Source organism: Chelonia mydas, chromosome 9, assembly GCF_015237465.2.
Source record: "Chelonia mydas isolate rCheMyd1 chromosome 9, rCheMyd1.pri.v2, whole genome shotgun sequence".
In the NCBI taxonomy this organism is placed as follows: domain Eukaryota; kingdom Metazoa; phylum Chordata; order Testudines; family Cheloniidae; genus Chelonia; species Chelonia mydas.
This window is the reverse complement of record NC_057855.1, coordinates 49,495,174-49,508,903: the sequence shown is the minus strand read 5'-3', so window position 1 is coordinate 49,508,903 and position 13,730 is coordinate 49,495,174. Positions and strand designations below refer to the sequence as shown.

Sequence of the window (13,730 nt, the reverse complement as noted above, 5' to 3'; positions counted from 1 at the left end):
TCACCTCCACCTCCCTGGGCCTGAGTGTGAAGCCACCGTCTGCTTCTCAGCCTGCCCCGTTTTCCCGCGCGAACAGCTGATTCGCGGGAAGCCTGCAGGGGGCGGAAAAGCAGAGCGGGGCAGCACGTTCAGGGGCGGAGGCGGAGCGGAGGTGAGGTGAGCTGGGGGTGGGGCGGGGCAGGGCGGGGAGCTGCCGGTGGGTGTTCTGCACCTAAGGCGCCACTTTTGGCCGGTTAAATTTAGAAGCCCTTTTAGAACCGGTTGTCCCTTGTGGAACAACTGGTTCTAAAAGGGCTTCTAAATTTAACAACCAGTTCTAGCGAACCGGTGCGAACTGGCTCCAGCTCACCACTGGCTGGAGCACCAGGTGCCTGCTCTAGAGAAGGGGAAATAAGTGGGTAAGTACATGGTACTGTTCCTAGCATGCTAGGCCTCTAGCTGTCCTATTTCTAAATGGGTGGCTTAATATCACTGGGAAAACTTGTGACATCAGAACTTGATGTGCTGTTAATGGTTTTTATGGCAAGCGGGGGAAGTCTGTTTCTTCATCAGCATCACAGTGCTTCATATATGGTTCTGTCCTCCTAGATTCCACTAAGAAGCTGAAGGATGTCTTGGAAGAGTTCCAAGGGGACGGAGTCCTCTCAAAATATAACCCAGAGCAGGTAAGGAGGTTTATAACATCAGCATGTTACATATTCATCCCCTTCCAACAGGCCAGAAAGGCTGATAAGTGTGTCATAGCTACTGAGCTCATTGCACCTCTGCCCTCCCCCTCCGGCCCCCCACCCCCGGTCTTTTCAGGCGCATCGTGTCCCATGTCTCAGGCCTTGAGCCGTCACCTACCTGAGGATGGAGTTATGTGACTCTCCCATTCTCACACCAGGCTCTGGGCTGCAGTCATCCATGCATCAACTGCCATTACATCTGCAGGCCTGATGTATGTCGAGCAACTGGAGGTCTGTTCCCTCCGGGGCAATGACAGGGGTATCCAGTGACCACACGTTCCCCTGAAAGCAAGAGATCATTTATTTAGAACCAAAGCATTTAAGAGAAAACAGATCTTAAAAACAATAGCCAGTCTGTATGCATGCCTGCCTCTCCCTAAGGCTTACCATTCCCTGCAGCTGGCACTATCTACAGTTCTGGGCGTTGATGACAGAACAGGGAATGCGGGAGTTATGTTGGAAGCAGCTCAGTCACATGGACAGAGAAAACCGTACACAGGGTTTAATAAAGTCCCGTTGATTCAACATATCTGCATTCAGCTTCACTCTTTGCAAATGAAACACTCCCACTCCCGTTTTCTCCCTATATGTCTGTGCTCCCCCTAATGAAACCTGTCTCCGTTCCCCCTCAGACTCTCCAACCCCCACTCTTTAGCCATGAACAAGGCTGCGAAAATGGACTCTCCTAATGGACTAGGTCTGGGAAGAGTCTGTCCTTTGTAACATGTCTCCTGGGATGGCTGGGTTTTGTAGACGATGCTTTTTGAAAGGCTCGGATGAGAGCCAATAGAACAGAGCCTTTCGCAGATGTTGTAACTGTAAAGAGCTCAGGGATGTTTGATTAGAATCATTCGAAGCAAGGTGATTAAGAACAGGCAGTGGGTTGTCCTCAGCTAGGAGAGGCAGTGAAAGTGGCAGAACTATTCAAGAACGCAACAGGATCCAGAGCCAAAAAACACAAACTGACTTTAGACAAGGAGCCAGCACAGAGGGAACTTCTTGTCTCTGAAGGTAATTACCACATGGAACAGAGCAACAAAAGGCATCACTAGGAGCTATGCTTGTGGGCCTATTAAAGAGTGGCGGACAGGCACTTAGGAGAAAACAAGCCATTGTACAAATGATGTGTGGTGGGTGGACCTCAGTGAGTTCTAACTGCTTCCTGCCTAGGGCGCCTTTGGCTGTTCCTCTCCTATGATGTGTCTTTCACAGTGAGTCTATCCCTCTTACACAGAGGGGATCGCGTAGGTGTAATGCATTCTGGGGAAAGTAGTGTAATGACTAATTACATTTAAAATGTCTTCAAAGCACAGATCAGCTGTGGGAGAGGGGGAGTTGACCCAAGATAAACATTTCCTCCACCATCTCATTCGTAATTTAGTAAACAAAGTGCTGCTTGTCACACACCTTTCCTGCCATTCGTGAGGGAGCTGTCCTGGGACCCACATCAAACCCCTTCCTCCCACCCATGCTGGCACCTTCAGGGTAAAGCTTAGTGGGTTTGCTCACTCCCATAGCATCTTCAGAGATATCCTGGCAGACTTGCTCCTCCCACTCCTCTCAGTGGCCCCCATGTGGTCCAGCTACTCTGGCTGTTTCAAAATAGAATTGCCCTTTGACGCTTGTGGCCCAGAGACGACAGAGACATATGGGCTGGGCTTTAGAGATGGAGACCTAGTGAGTCATCTAGTCTGCTCCTGAGCAAATACAGGATTGTGTTCTACAGAACGCTCAATTCAGCCCACTTTTAAAATGCTCAGGCGATGGGATTTCTACTACTTCCCTTAGGAAGTTAGACACTGGCAAGTGTACAGTGGGGAAGAACCCTTCACTGGATGAATCATTCCTGGTTAGACCCCCCTCAAGTTCATTTCTTCTCCACTACTGGTATTTTTACCCTTCCACGGCCTATTAACCCCTCTCCCGTCAGCTGTCACTTAGCCATGTGATCTACTTTGGATTCAGTTCTCGAATCTTTCCACATAAATCAGTCCCTCCAGCACCCTAAGGACTTTGTTGCGCTTCTCTGAACTCCATCAAATTTGTCAGTATCTGTCTGGCCGTGAGGTCTCCAGGACTGCAGCATGCCAGATGAAGGGGCAACAGAGCTGCCTGAGAAGGTCCTTCACCTCCCTGCTCTGTGAATGGAGCCCATCACTGGCCTTTTATGCAGCTCCATACAGTTGGGAACTTCTGTCTAATTTGCTGCCCACTATCACTGCCAGCACTTACTACTGAACTTGCTCTTACTTTCTGTACATGGATGCTGGCCTCATTATTTCCCACATGTTGCACTTTATTATTTTATGTTTTTCTTGCCAATATTTCTAGTTATTTCTCTGCCTCTCTGGTCTTCCCACTTCAGGGGATAGATGAACATTAATTAAAACTGGACGGAACATTGACCCTTTCAGCATGCTTCTAGATCCCTCCCTCTCCTGATTGATGCAGCTCATTGCTATGTGTGATTCATGACACTCAAAGCGGGTCCTCAGAAGGACCACAGGAATCCATAGTATCATGGTGGGGGATAATCTCGGGAGAGGCAGAGCTAGTCAGTCAGCTGCTCCAAGGCAGGCTAGTTGCCCAAGCTTGGTGTTTTCTGTTTGAGTTGAGGTTTATGTAAATCCTGCGTCTTTTCCCTATATCCCGGGGACATTAAGGTCCTTGAATAAAGCCTTGTAGAAACCTGGCTTAGCAAACCATTTTGTTATTGGACCAGCTACCCCATTCCACCAGCTTCCCCTGCTTACTTGTAATTACCAGCTAACCTAGTCAGTCCACTGATTTTTCCAATAGATTCTTTGCATCTGCCAAGGTATTGGCACCCAGCTTAAATTATCTGCCACTTTTCTGCCCAAAAACCTGGCTCAGACCTTACCTATAAAAGTATGAACAATAGCATCGGGGAGACAAGGAACCAAGTAATTTGCACCCTCCGCTCTGGTGACTCACACTTTGTGCTCCCAGGTAGTTACAACAATGCCTCCAGAATCCCATTGGCGTTGTTTCTATGTGTGTTGCTGTAAAATGTTGTTTGAGCAATAGAAGGTAACCGCATGTGCACTTCTGGGTGATAATAGCGTGCTGCTGGTAATGGAATAATATAGCCAAGGGACTTCACTCACCTTAGCAGTACAATCGGTGACTGCACTGATTCATGTTTTATTGCAACTAGGGATGGGAAACTTATTTACAAAGAAGAAAACTCCCCCGCGGAGGGCCAGATCAGCAGCTGATGTGAACTGGTGTAGGTCTAGTGACTGCAGTGCAGATTTGTCAAGTGACATCAGCTGAGGAGCCAGCTCTGAAGGTCCATTTGCTGCCCCGGATAGATGATTGCTCAGCGCCATTCGGCCGCTGTGGTGATGGGAGGTATAAATACCAAGATGAACATAAAGCTCCATTTGTGTTCACAATGTTAAGATCATTTTGTGACATTCTCATTAGCTGACCTGCAATTCCATCAAGACAGACAAGAGTTCTGGGTGTGCCAACAGTGGCATAAGCCAATGAGAAATACATCCCCATATGCCAGGTCCGAGAGGCCAGGGTGAAAGGATGGCCACCCTTCGGTTGGGCAAACATGTCCTCTTCCTTAATACACCCCTTAAGGCAGCAGTTCTTGGCTTTCTGCTATAACTTGGGGTCACCATATGGAAAAGTTCCAGGACCATCACCCATCTAGCCATCAAGGAAAGAAAGGTGGTCTCGACCCCATCAGAGGCCACAAGTTCCAAGCTGAGAACCCCTGACTCAAGGCAAGCTTTGCTCTCCCCATGGTGGATCAAGAATGGTGGTGTCCAGCTCTGTGGTCATCTTTGCTTTCTGGACCCTTCTGTCTAGCTGGCAGATGTTTTCCCTTTCCCTCCCTCCCTCCCTCCCTCTTCCAAGCTGTTGTTACCCCAGCCCATCACTGCTTCAGCTCATCCACCCACCATGCCAGCCGGCTGTTTTCTCATCTGTCCACTTCGTCTTCTGACTTCTCCTCCTCATGGCTCCTCTCATTACCGGCTGCTTTCCCCCTTGCTCCTTCCCCTCTGCCCTTCCTCCCTTCATTCTGTCTCTCCCCTTCTCCTTCTGACATTCTACCCCATCCTGCAATCACCACCTGCAATTACCCCTGGTGCTTGGCCTGTAGCCTCACTGCTGAGTGCTGGGCCTGGCACTCTCTTCCACATCTGGGTGTTGGGCAGGTCAATGCCTGCTATGCCCAAAACTACTCCAAAGTTCTGCAGGAGCGAGGCAGCTGCCAAAACATGACTGGGAGCTCCAGCCTGCTAGGCCATTCCACCCCACCACACTGGGGCAGTGTAGTGTAAAGCACAGGGCTGGGGTAGGGGTTCCTTGGGAATAGCAGCAGAACCACCAACTGGTTACTTTTGTAGTTTAACTCTTTAAAGGCCTCTCTTTCCCACTTCCCAGCATCACCAACCTCAAACAGTCACAAAGCGTAAGCCAGATCCCCGAAAATCATGAGATTAGCTTAAGAGTCATGCAATTTTTAAAACAAACATTGGGTTCTTTTTATTTTCCTCCCCAGCTTTCTCGCTTTTAGGGCACACTCGGGTCATATTTTCAAGCTTTTCTCTGCAGTGGTGAGGACTGGAAACTTCCCTTGCTTATAAATGAAAGCTGAGATTCTCCTGCAGTCTCTTGACTCCGGCAGGTGGGGCTTTCAGAAAAACCCCACATAGCCTGAGACTTGCGAAGTAAGGTGGCAATGCTGTTCCCTGCACAGAATGTCTCTGGGCGTGGGCTAGCACTGCCAGGGATCCTGCCCTCCTGCCGCTCACTAAACTCTCCTCTCTGTTTTCTCTGCTCTCATCTGCTGCAGAAGCAAGATACCCTGAACCAAGTAAGAGACCTGCCTTCTTCTCCCCACTTGAGTTGTGGTGGGTGGCTGTGGTTAGGCTATTAGCTTCGGCTTTGCATGCTGGCTTCCGCACGCTCAGCTAGGAGTCCCAACAGGGTAGCCATCACCCAGCGGCGCACCTGTGGCCAGCAGGTCCCCACTAGTTTTCCCCTTTAGCGATGGGAGGTGGCGAGGAGTGCACCTGACAGGTGTCTCTCCCACTGCCAGAAGACCTCTGCAACGACGACAGACAGCTGCGGCCTTTCCCAGGAGGGAAGTCTGATATTTCCCTGCCAGGCCAGAGATGGGTCTGGGTACCCCTCCACACTACCCAGCGTGGGTATAGTCCCATCTTGATGGGCCAGGGAATCCCACCATATAGCTCTGTCCATGGCGTTCTGCAGAGCCAACATTAGCCCTTGCGCCACAGTGTCAAGCGATATCGTGGATGTGCCGAAATCATTGAATATTGGACAAGGCCCTTAACTTTCCAAAACTATCCATGGAAGCGGCTGTGATTGCACGTCACTCTGGCAGGAGCTATCAGCTCTGCCGCCCAAGTGCACAGAGGTGTCCAGACCTCAGTGCCACAGACACATTGCTGTGAAATGTTAGGCTGAAGGTCTGTGTGGGTAATGAATGCCTGTGTAGCTCAATTCAGAACGCTCAGTTCGAGCAGTGCCGGGGCTGAGATGTGCCATGCACAGAGGCAGGAGACTGGAGGGTTTGATTTAAAAAGCTAAGTGGCGTGGCCTGCAGTCGGGGGATGGTCGCCGCACGTGGATTGAGCTAGCTGAGAGCAGTAAAGTTGCAGGAGCATGGACCCCAGACTCTGACCCCAGACTCTGTGCTGCAGTGTGGTCACTGCTCTCGGGACGCGAGCTAGCTCGATCAAAGCTCACTGCCCTCTCCCCGCATGCTGCACTAAGACCCCATGGAGACATGCTGGATGGGGACCCACCACACCTCTCCCCACGTAACCTCTCCAAGAGCTCTCCCTGGGGGCTGAGAACAGGGGGGAGAAACGTCAGCTCCTGCAGTAGATTTTGTGGGAAGTAGTAAGTGCCCTGCCCCCCCCCGTAGAGCCCTGTTCAGCTCAGTGCTGTGTGCAATGGCAGCGCAGGAGAATGGCACCACAACAGGCGGAGACCGCATGGACGAGAGCAGGGCCTGGCTCCCCTTGGCGTCTCCATCCGTGCCAGCAGCTCTCCACTGGCACGGCCACCACGGGGTACCAGTCAGATCCAGCCATGCTGCGGGCAGGTGATGGGCTCGTGTCCACCAGGAGCTGAGAGGAAGGGGGCAGTTAGCATTCGCTCCCTTTCGCTGGTGTCAGCATCCAGCCCCAAGAGGGCTTGTGAGAAGAGGGAGGCTGGCAGCTTCCCAACATATGCTCACACTTCTCCAGTGCAGCTAATGAAAGGGAAGTCTCCTGGGCTCGGTGACCTGCTTCCTGCTGTGGCCAAGGAGCTATGCAACACCTCCTCTCTGGGCCGGTAGAGAGCAGGGATCATCTCCCTGTGCCCCAGCACGGAAAGGGCAGCCGGGAATACGTCTGCATGGTCAGGAGGAGGGAGCTCAGGCAGAGTTGCGCTAGCTGGGAGGGAAGGGAAGGGTGGCATGAAGCCATTTCCCCTCTCCAGTCCCTGTAGTGTAGCCCAGCAGAGAGGCTCCTGGCTGGCTGGCATGTGAGCTGTCGTGCCCATGGAGGGCCTGGCCTCAGCGCTTTCAGGGCAGGAGGCTGGGTGTGGAGGAGTTAAAGCAGTCACACCTGATGGCAGGTTAAATTCTGGCAGGGGTTGGGGGAAGTACCTCCCACAAACCAAGCTCCATCCACAAGACCCCGCTCACAATCCTGTAGATGTTCAAAATGGGATTGTGCATGTTCCAGCAGGCTTGTGGGGCATGGCTTCCCCAAGGGCTCCCCAAGCAGCTCCCAGTTTCCTACCCCTCTGGTGCAGACACTGGCAATGGCTGGAAAACCCTTCTGCCCTTTCCCCTCAGCATCTCAGAAAGAGCCCTGCCTGGCACGTACTGTGGGAAGCAAACCGTCCTGTGGAAACCATGGTTTGGAGCAGAGCGCAGGCAGCTCTATGGGTGGGCAGGGCATTTCTAACAGCATCCTGTGTTTCCCCTCCGTAGCCCATTGACTACGAGGGGTTTCGGCTCTTCATGAAGACGTACCTGGAGGTGGATATTCCTGAGGAGCTTTGCCAGCACCTCTTCATGTCCTTCAAACGCAAGATCTGCCAGTATTCCCCAGAGTCTCGGCGACAAGGTTCCAGCATCTCACAGCTCAACATCCTGGGTAAGCAACATCTGGCCTGCTCCCGCTCTCCTGTCTGCTCTGCACGCCAGCAGCCGACATGGGGCACGGGCAACTCATGACATTGTGTTAGGTTAGAGATGGAAGTCAACATCCTTTACCGGGTGGCATCCACTGGCCTGTGATAGCAGGGCTCAGAGTAGATGATCTAATGGTCCTTCTAGCCTTACACTCTAGGAATCTTGTGTATTGGAGGCGTCAGGGTGTCTGTTCTTCACAGCAGTTCTTTTTCACCCCTCTTTAATACTTCAGTAACATACCCAAACGGCTGCCCTTACGTGGCCACGTGCATCACAGGCTGCTGGGAAGAGGTTCACTCCCAGTGGCTGGAAGGGACCCACAAGTTGCTTAGGTCTCCAGTTTGCCTGACTGTAAATAGTTAGAATCTGCTGAAGTAGAGCCAGTTCCAATGACCTCCTGCCCCGCGAACAGAACTGTGCAGCTGGCACGCCTATGGTCTGAGCAGCCTCAGTGTGTCTCTGTACTGAGCGCACAGCCAGCGTGCCGCGGCCCTCCTGCCTACCTTGAGGTTCCGCATTGCTGTAGTATCTAAGCAGCTTCCGCGTACAGTGGAGGGGCAAAGCGAGAGCCTTGGTGAGCATCGTGGAGTCTCTGGTTCTCCTCCCTTTTCAGGGTATGGAAAGCTCTTTCCCTTGGGTATGGTTGGGTGTGCTGATGTTGTGAATGTCGGACTGTTGACAGTGGAAAGGCTTCCTCAGAGAAGAGAGTGTTGCAGTGTTTCCTAAAGATCGTCAGACTCTGGCCTGGCCTGGCCTCCCCTCCTCTGGGAGATTGTTCTGTAGCCAGGTCCCTGTGGCAAAGAATGCTTTATCCCTAGCTCTTGTGCACTTCTCCCTGAGCTTTGGGACTGTGTTGTCCCAGAAGAGTGCAGCTGTGGTGGTGGTCTGTACGTGAAAACATGGTCTCTGCTGTAGCTGGCACCTGATCTAGGATGAGGACCAGGCAGTGGGAGCAGAGTGGAGGGACTGGAGCACAGGATTTAAGTGCTCACAGTGGCCTCCATCATGGGGGGGCCGGGCCAAGGTATATCTGCTGGAGCTGCAGCATTGTTTCCCCATTCAGCCTCAGAGACATGGACAGTGACTGCAGGCACCATATGCCCCAGTAACCAGCATTCATCCCACAGATTAAGATAGTGTGGCCCTCTCAGGACTGGGGTGGGTGGGTGCAGCATTTGCCATTGTGCAGCCCAGGGTAGTGGCTGTGGGTGCCAGTATGTGCCGTGTATCCACACCTGCCCAGCGGGATTGGCTAGTGCAATGTGATATTAACAAGGGGAAGTACCTCGCTCCCAGAAGTGGGTAGTGCACCCTAGGGCTCCGGAGGAGATAGGCAGGCAGAGGGAATGCAGCATGGTCCTATCACAGCTCCTCAGGTGGGAACATCTGACTCCCAGTGCCAAATTATTACCCTAATTTTATGTCTGTAAAGTTAATATCTACCGTAATTAATAGAGTATCCTCCACCCAACACCAGTGTGCGCATGTGGCTCTGAAGGAATACACAGATCCGTGATGAGGTGGCCATGGTCGAAGTATTTGTCACTAAATGCTTTGCTTCCTTGACTTTTTTCCCAGGAAGGGGAGGTTGGATAAAAGATGGGGGTGTGGACTACTGCACTATTTCTCATAGAGCTCCAATGAATTCAGATACATTCAGTGTATTTATTCTTTTGCTTCTCTTACATGCTCAGAGCCAAAATCTATTGATGCGGGCATCTCCATCCAGACTGAAGTGGCCTGTGCCCCCGTCACAGGTACCCACTGTGTTTGTGACTCATGGCATGATATATGGAATCTCAGCCCAACTAAAATGGGAGGGAAAGCAATCAACTGACAGATACAAACCAACAAGCTTCCACCCAGCCTAAGGTCCAGCTTTGTCTCCCTTGTTCGCCAAGGACCAACACCTGGCCACCCCCACCCCCCACCCCCCGCGCCAGTGGCTGGCCTGGAAGGGTTTGCATCCAGGGTTTTGTATGTCTGTGTTGGTATGTAGTGCAGGGAAATGGATTACTCAAGTCAGTTGAGTGCAGAAGAAGAAGGTGAGTGTTATTCTTTAACCTGGCCAGGTCCTTTCCCAACTGCAGTCAGCACAACAAGGGGTGCTGATCTGTTTCAAGTGCCCACTAGGCAGCAACAGGTCTGGAATGGATTGTTAAATCTCATATGCAGGGAGCTCCATAGAGATGGGGGCCTGGAGCGCCAAGAAACACCTGCAGGTGGGGCCCAGAGGTCCAAGGAATCCTCTGACCTGTGCTGGGACTAATGTGAAAAGCTGGTTTAGAAAGGAGATGGAATTTCATCACCCCAGTGACTCCTTCTGGCCAATTAATAGCATATCAGAGAGAACCCAGCTCAAAGGCCAGGGAAAGCAGCAGCAGTGTGGACCCTCTTATGTGTGGAATCAGGGCCCAGTTGGCAAGGCCAGGCTGAATATCCCCCAGGCAGTGATTCCCAGGTGTCGAACCAGCTAGAACCAGCTGTCTAGGTTCCAGCTACCTAGGGACATGAGAATCTGTCTGTAGGTTTAAGTGTCCTCTAGAGTGTAAGGGAGCATTATTTCCCTGGTGGTGGTTATAGGGGTCTATGGGATAGCGTGGGGGATGGCATTCTCTGTTATTTAGCCCCCTGGATTTTCCTGTTACAGTCTGTAGGACTTTTCCATGGTGGCCTTTCATCGCCAGCCTAGCTGCTCCTCATGTTCTCTGTGCACAGCTCCCCCTCCCATAGTGCCTATTCTCTGCCCCCCAGCAGCACAGAGCCCCAATCGGTCTCGCCCCTTTCCCTCTCCGAAGAACCCTCAGGTAAGTGGAGAGAGAGGCGGAACGGGGACGCCTCAGGAGACCAGCCTGGAAAACCCAGGCTGGGAAGCTGGTGGATCAGCCAGCATCCCGGAAGCATGTGGTGGGCAGCTGCTCAGAGCTGCTCTGCGCCCAGCTCTGCTCCGGCTCCTGGAGTCAGGGGTATGAGTGAGAGGGGCAGCGCAGAGAGCCAGGAGCATGCCCTGGAGAGAGGAGCCTGCCCTTGGTGGCCAGAAAGGGATCAGCAAACTGAGGGATGTGAGGCAGCCCACATGAGTGGGAGCCCCAGGGCGAAGGCCAGAGCAGCGGGAGGTGAGGGGGAGGGGAGATTCCCAGGGGTTGTTTTTCAGATCACCCAGGGAGATTCCATGGAACCTCTAGAACTGTCTGTCCCTCGGTCAAGTGGGATGACCCCTGGGGAGGGGGCAGAGCTCCAGATCCCTCACAAATGGAGGGAGTGAAGAGTCCAGGTGCTGCTGCCCTCGGGAGATCCCAGGGGTTGAACCACAGCCCTGTTTGTGATTTCACACTGGCCTGGGGACTGGCTAATGACTCCAGAGGGCAGGGCAAGTGTGTGTGCTACACAGCCTAGGTGTGTTGCCCCAGGAGCGGCTTTACCAGATGGGTTCTCCAGACCTGGCGCTGTCCAAGCCCCAGCAGGACTCTGGGCTCCTTTGGTTCAGCCCGGAGCCATCTTTAGGGACAGTCGGGTGGGTTTGGGGCATTGATGTCATACTTTCCACGTTCCTGTGTTTGCCTTTCAGGGATCAATGGGAAAACTCTCTTAAGTGCCCTGGGAAGACACACTCCTGACTCCAGGAGCTCCCCCTCTAGCCTTGCAGACCAGCAGTCCGCTTCTCTGACCCCTGCACTTCTAGCCAACACCAGTGCCCTTGGGAACGCCTCTCCCAACTGGTCCAGGTCCTCCTCTCAGAAATCCACTGCTGGCACCCCCTCTGCTCACAACTCATCAGGTTCCTCGAAGATTTCCTCTGGGGCTGTGCTCAGCCCTCAGTCCCCAGGTGAGCTTTGCTGCGGGCCTCTGGCTCAGCCTGCAGGCTCCTTGGCTTTGCCTGGCCTCTCATAGGGATAAGCTGACAAAAGCCAGAGCTTTCTTCCCTCATCTTCCTGCCTAGAGAGGAAATGCAGATAAATGGGACCAATCTGGCCACAAAGCCAGCTCGGTGCTTCCAGCAGAGCTCAGCGTCTGTACCAGTTCTCTCGGCTGCTGGGAGAAATGGGGACATTGACTCTGGGACTCTTAATTTGTGGGAGAGTGTCTCAGAATCAAACCATTGCACAGGGGAGCGATGGATGTTTGGAAGCTGGGTTCTGTGAGGCAATAGATCCCTCCTGGGGATGTTCTCTGGGTGGGGATTTGATCCTCTGAATGCTGAGCCAAGCGAGTTATGGATGATGCGCAGTCTGTCTGATCCCAGCAGGAGCAGCAGTTCTATAGCAGTGGGGGCCAGTGCATCTTAGCACCTTTGCTTGTGACTTGAGCCATAAGTCTCCAAGCCCACGGAGACGCCATCCGTCAATGTCTTAATTACATAGCAGCAGTGGTCCCAGAGGCCGACGGGGTGGTAAAGTGACTCATCTCTGTCCTGAGTTCCACAAGGAAGAGGAGGGCAGGAAATATCCCCAGCTCCAACCATCTGTGCAGGGCCAGGCCCTGCTGGGCTGCATGTTGAGAGTGTCCGATCTCAGCCCTGGCAAGCCAATGAGCTGCCTCTCCCTTTTATTTTAATTTCCTCCATTAACTCTGGAGTGTGGTGCAGAGAAGAGCATGTGGTTCAGGGACCAGCATGTCCTATACAGCCCAGCCCTTGGCCTCTGTGAAGCCTGCCAGAAGGTCGGTCTTTCATCCACGGGTCATCGATCCTCTAGTGGCTGAAAGTCATGCCAGCCAACAGTTGTCTGATAGTTTCTGTGAAATGAACTGGCATCGTGAAAGCACAAAAATACCACAAGATGGGATGTTTTTATACATTCTGTTCATATTTTCTCAGTCCTATCCATGGAACTGAGCACAAAATGCCTTGGCGAGGGGTCAGGTCACATGGGAAAGACCGGGAAGGGTGGAGTTGGCATTTTTGGGGTGGCCTTGCATTTTCTCCTCTCCTCCCACAGGCTCACGAAGCTTGGAGAAGAGGTTACCGTTCAGTCTGCGCAAGACCCACAACTCCCTGAAAGCAGCCAATCCGCACCTGCCAGCCCTCGTGTCTCAGGTAGCCTACCTGAAGGACATCGTCTGCTACCTGTCGCTGCTGGAAAGGGGCCGGGCTGAGGACAAGCTGGAGTGTAAGTGCTGGTGGACACGGAGAACACGTGAGCCCAAAGTACCAGACACATGGCTCCGGGAGACTTGTTTAAAGGTGGGGCTGGGTGGGGAGAGCTGGGAGGACTGGTTCAAAAAGGCTGTTCTGTATGGGTCACTGGGAGAGGGGAGAAAAGACTGTGAGGGCGGGAGAGTCTTGTGTTCCCAGCTGGCCCACCCACTCCGTGTGACCCTAGCAAAGTACCTGACTTTGCTGTAACCTGGACTAAGGCAAAATGCATCTGAGATGAGCTTTTCTGGAGCAATAGCAATATTTAAAAGAGAAAACAGCGGAAACTTCAGTGTTTGCCATAGTTCTCCTGTCACTCGTATGTCTATTTCTGTCAATGGTGCAATCAGTGTAGTTGTAGCCATGTCAGTCCCAGGATGTTAGAGAGACAAGGTGGGGAAGGTCATATCTGTGATTGGGCCAACATCTGCTGGTGAGAGAAGCGAGCTCGCTAGCTTACAGAGACTCCTCCTGTGACCAGTGAAGCACTGTCTTGTGATGGACTTATTAGAGTGGTTGCACACCACTGCCCTCTACTGGATGGAGTCAGGATTGCATTACTGTCACAGGCTAACGGCTGAATCAGGCCTTGTCTACATGGGAAAATTTTACCAGTTATACTGGCATAGTTATAACCCACCATGTGGACACTCCTATTCTAATAGAA

At 52.5% G+C, this 13,730-nt stretch overlaps 1 protein-coding gene across 3 annotated transcripts in view; it reads left to right on the top strand.

Annotated features, from left to right (window-relative positions):
• Positions 1-13,730, top strand: part of DGKG (diacylglycerol kinase gamma) — a 153,102-nt gene that overhangs the window by 30,133 nt on the left and 109,239 nt on the right. For 2 of the 3 annotated variants that reach the window (XR_006283793.1, XM_037909618.2), the window contains exons 3-8: positions 589-665; positions 5,566-5,586; positions 7,726-7,891; positions 9,624-9,686; positions 11,498-11,755; positions 12,867-13,037. Coding sequence is in view for 2 of the 3 variants with exons in the window: in XM_037909618.2 (XP_037765546.1) it covers positions 589-665; positions 5,566-5,586; positions 7,726-7,891; positions 9,624-9,686; positions 11,498-11,755; positions 12,867-13,037 (756 nt within the window). In the remaining variant the exon portion in view is untranslated. The remainder of the gene's footprint in view (positions 1-588; positions 666-5,565; positions 5,587-7,725; positions 7,892-9,623; positions 9,687-11,497; positions 11,756-12,866; positions 13,038-13,730) is intronic. The other variant, XM_043522536.1, reaches the window with a different exon arrangement.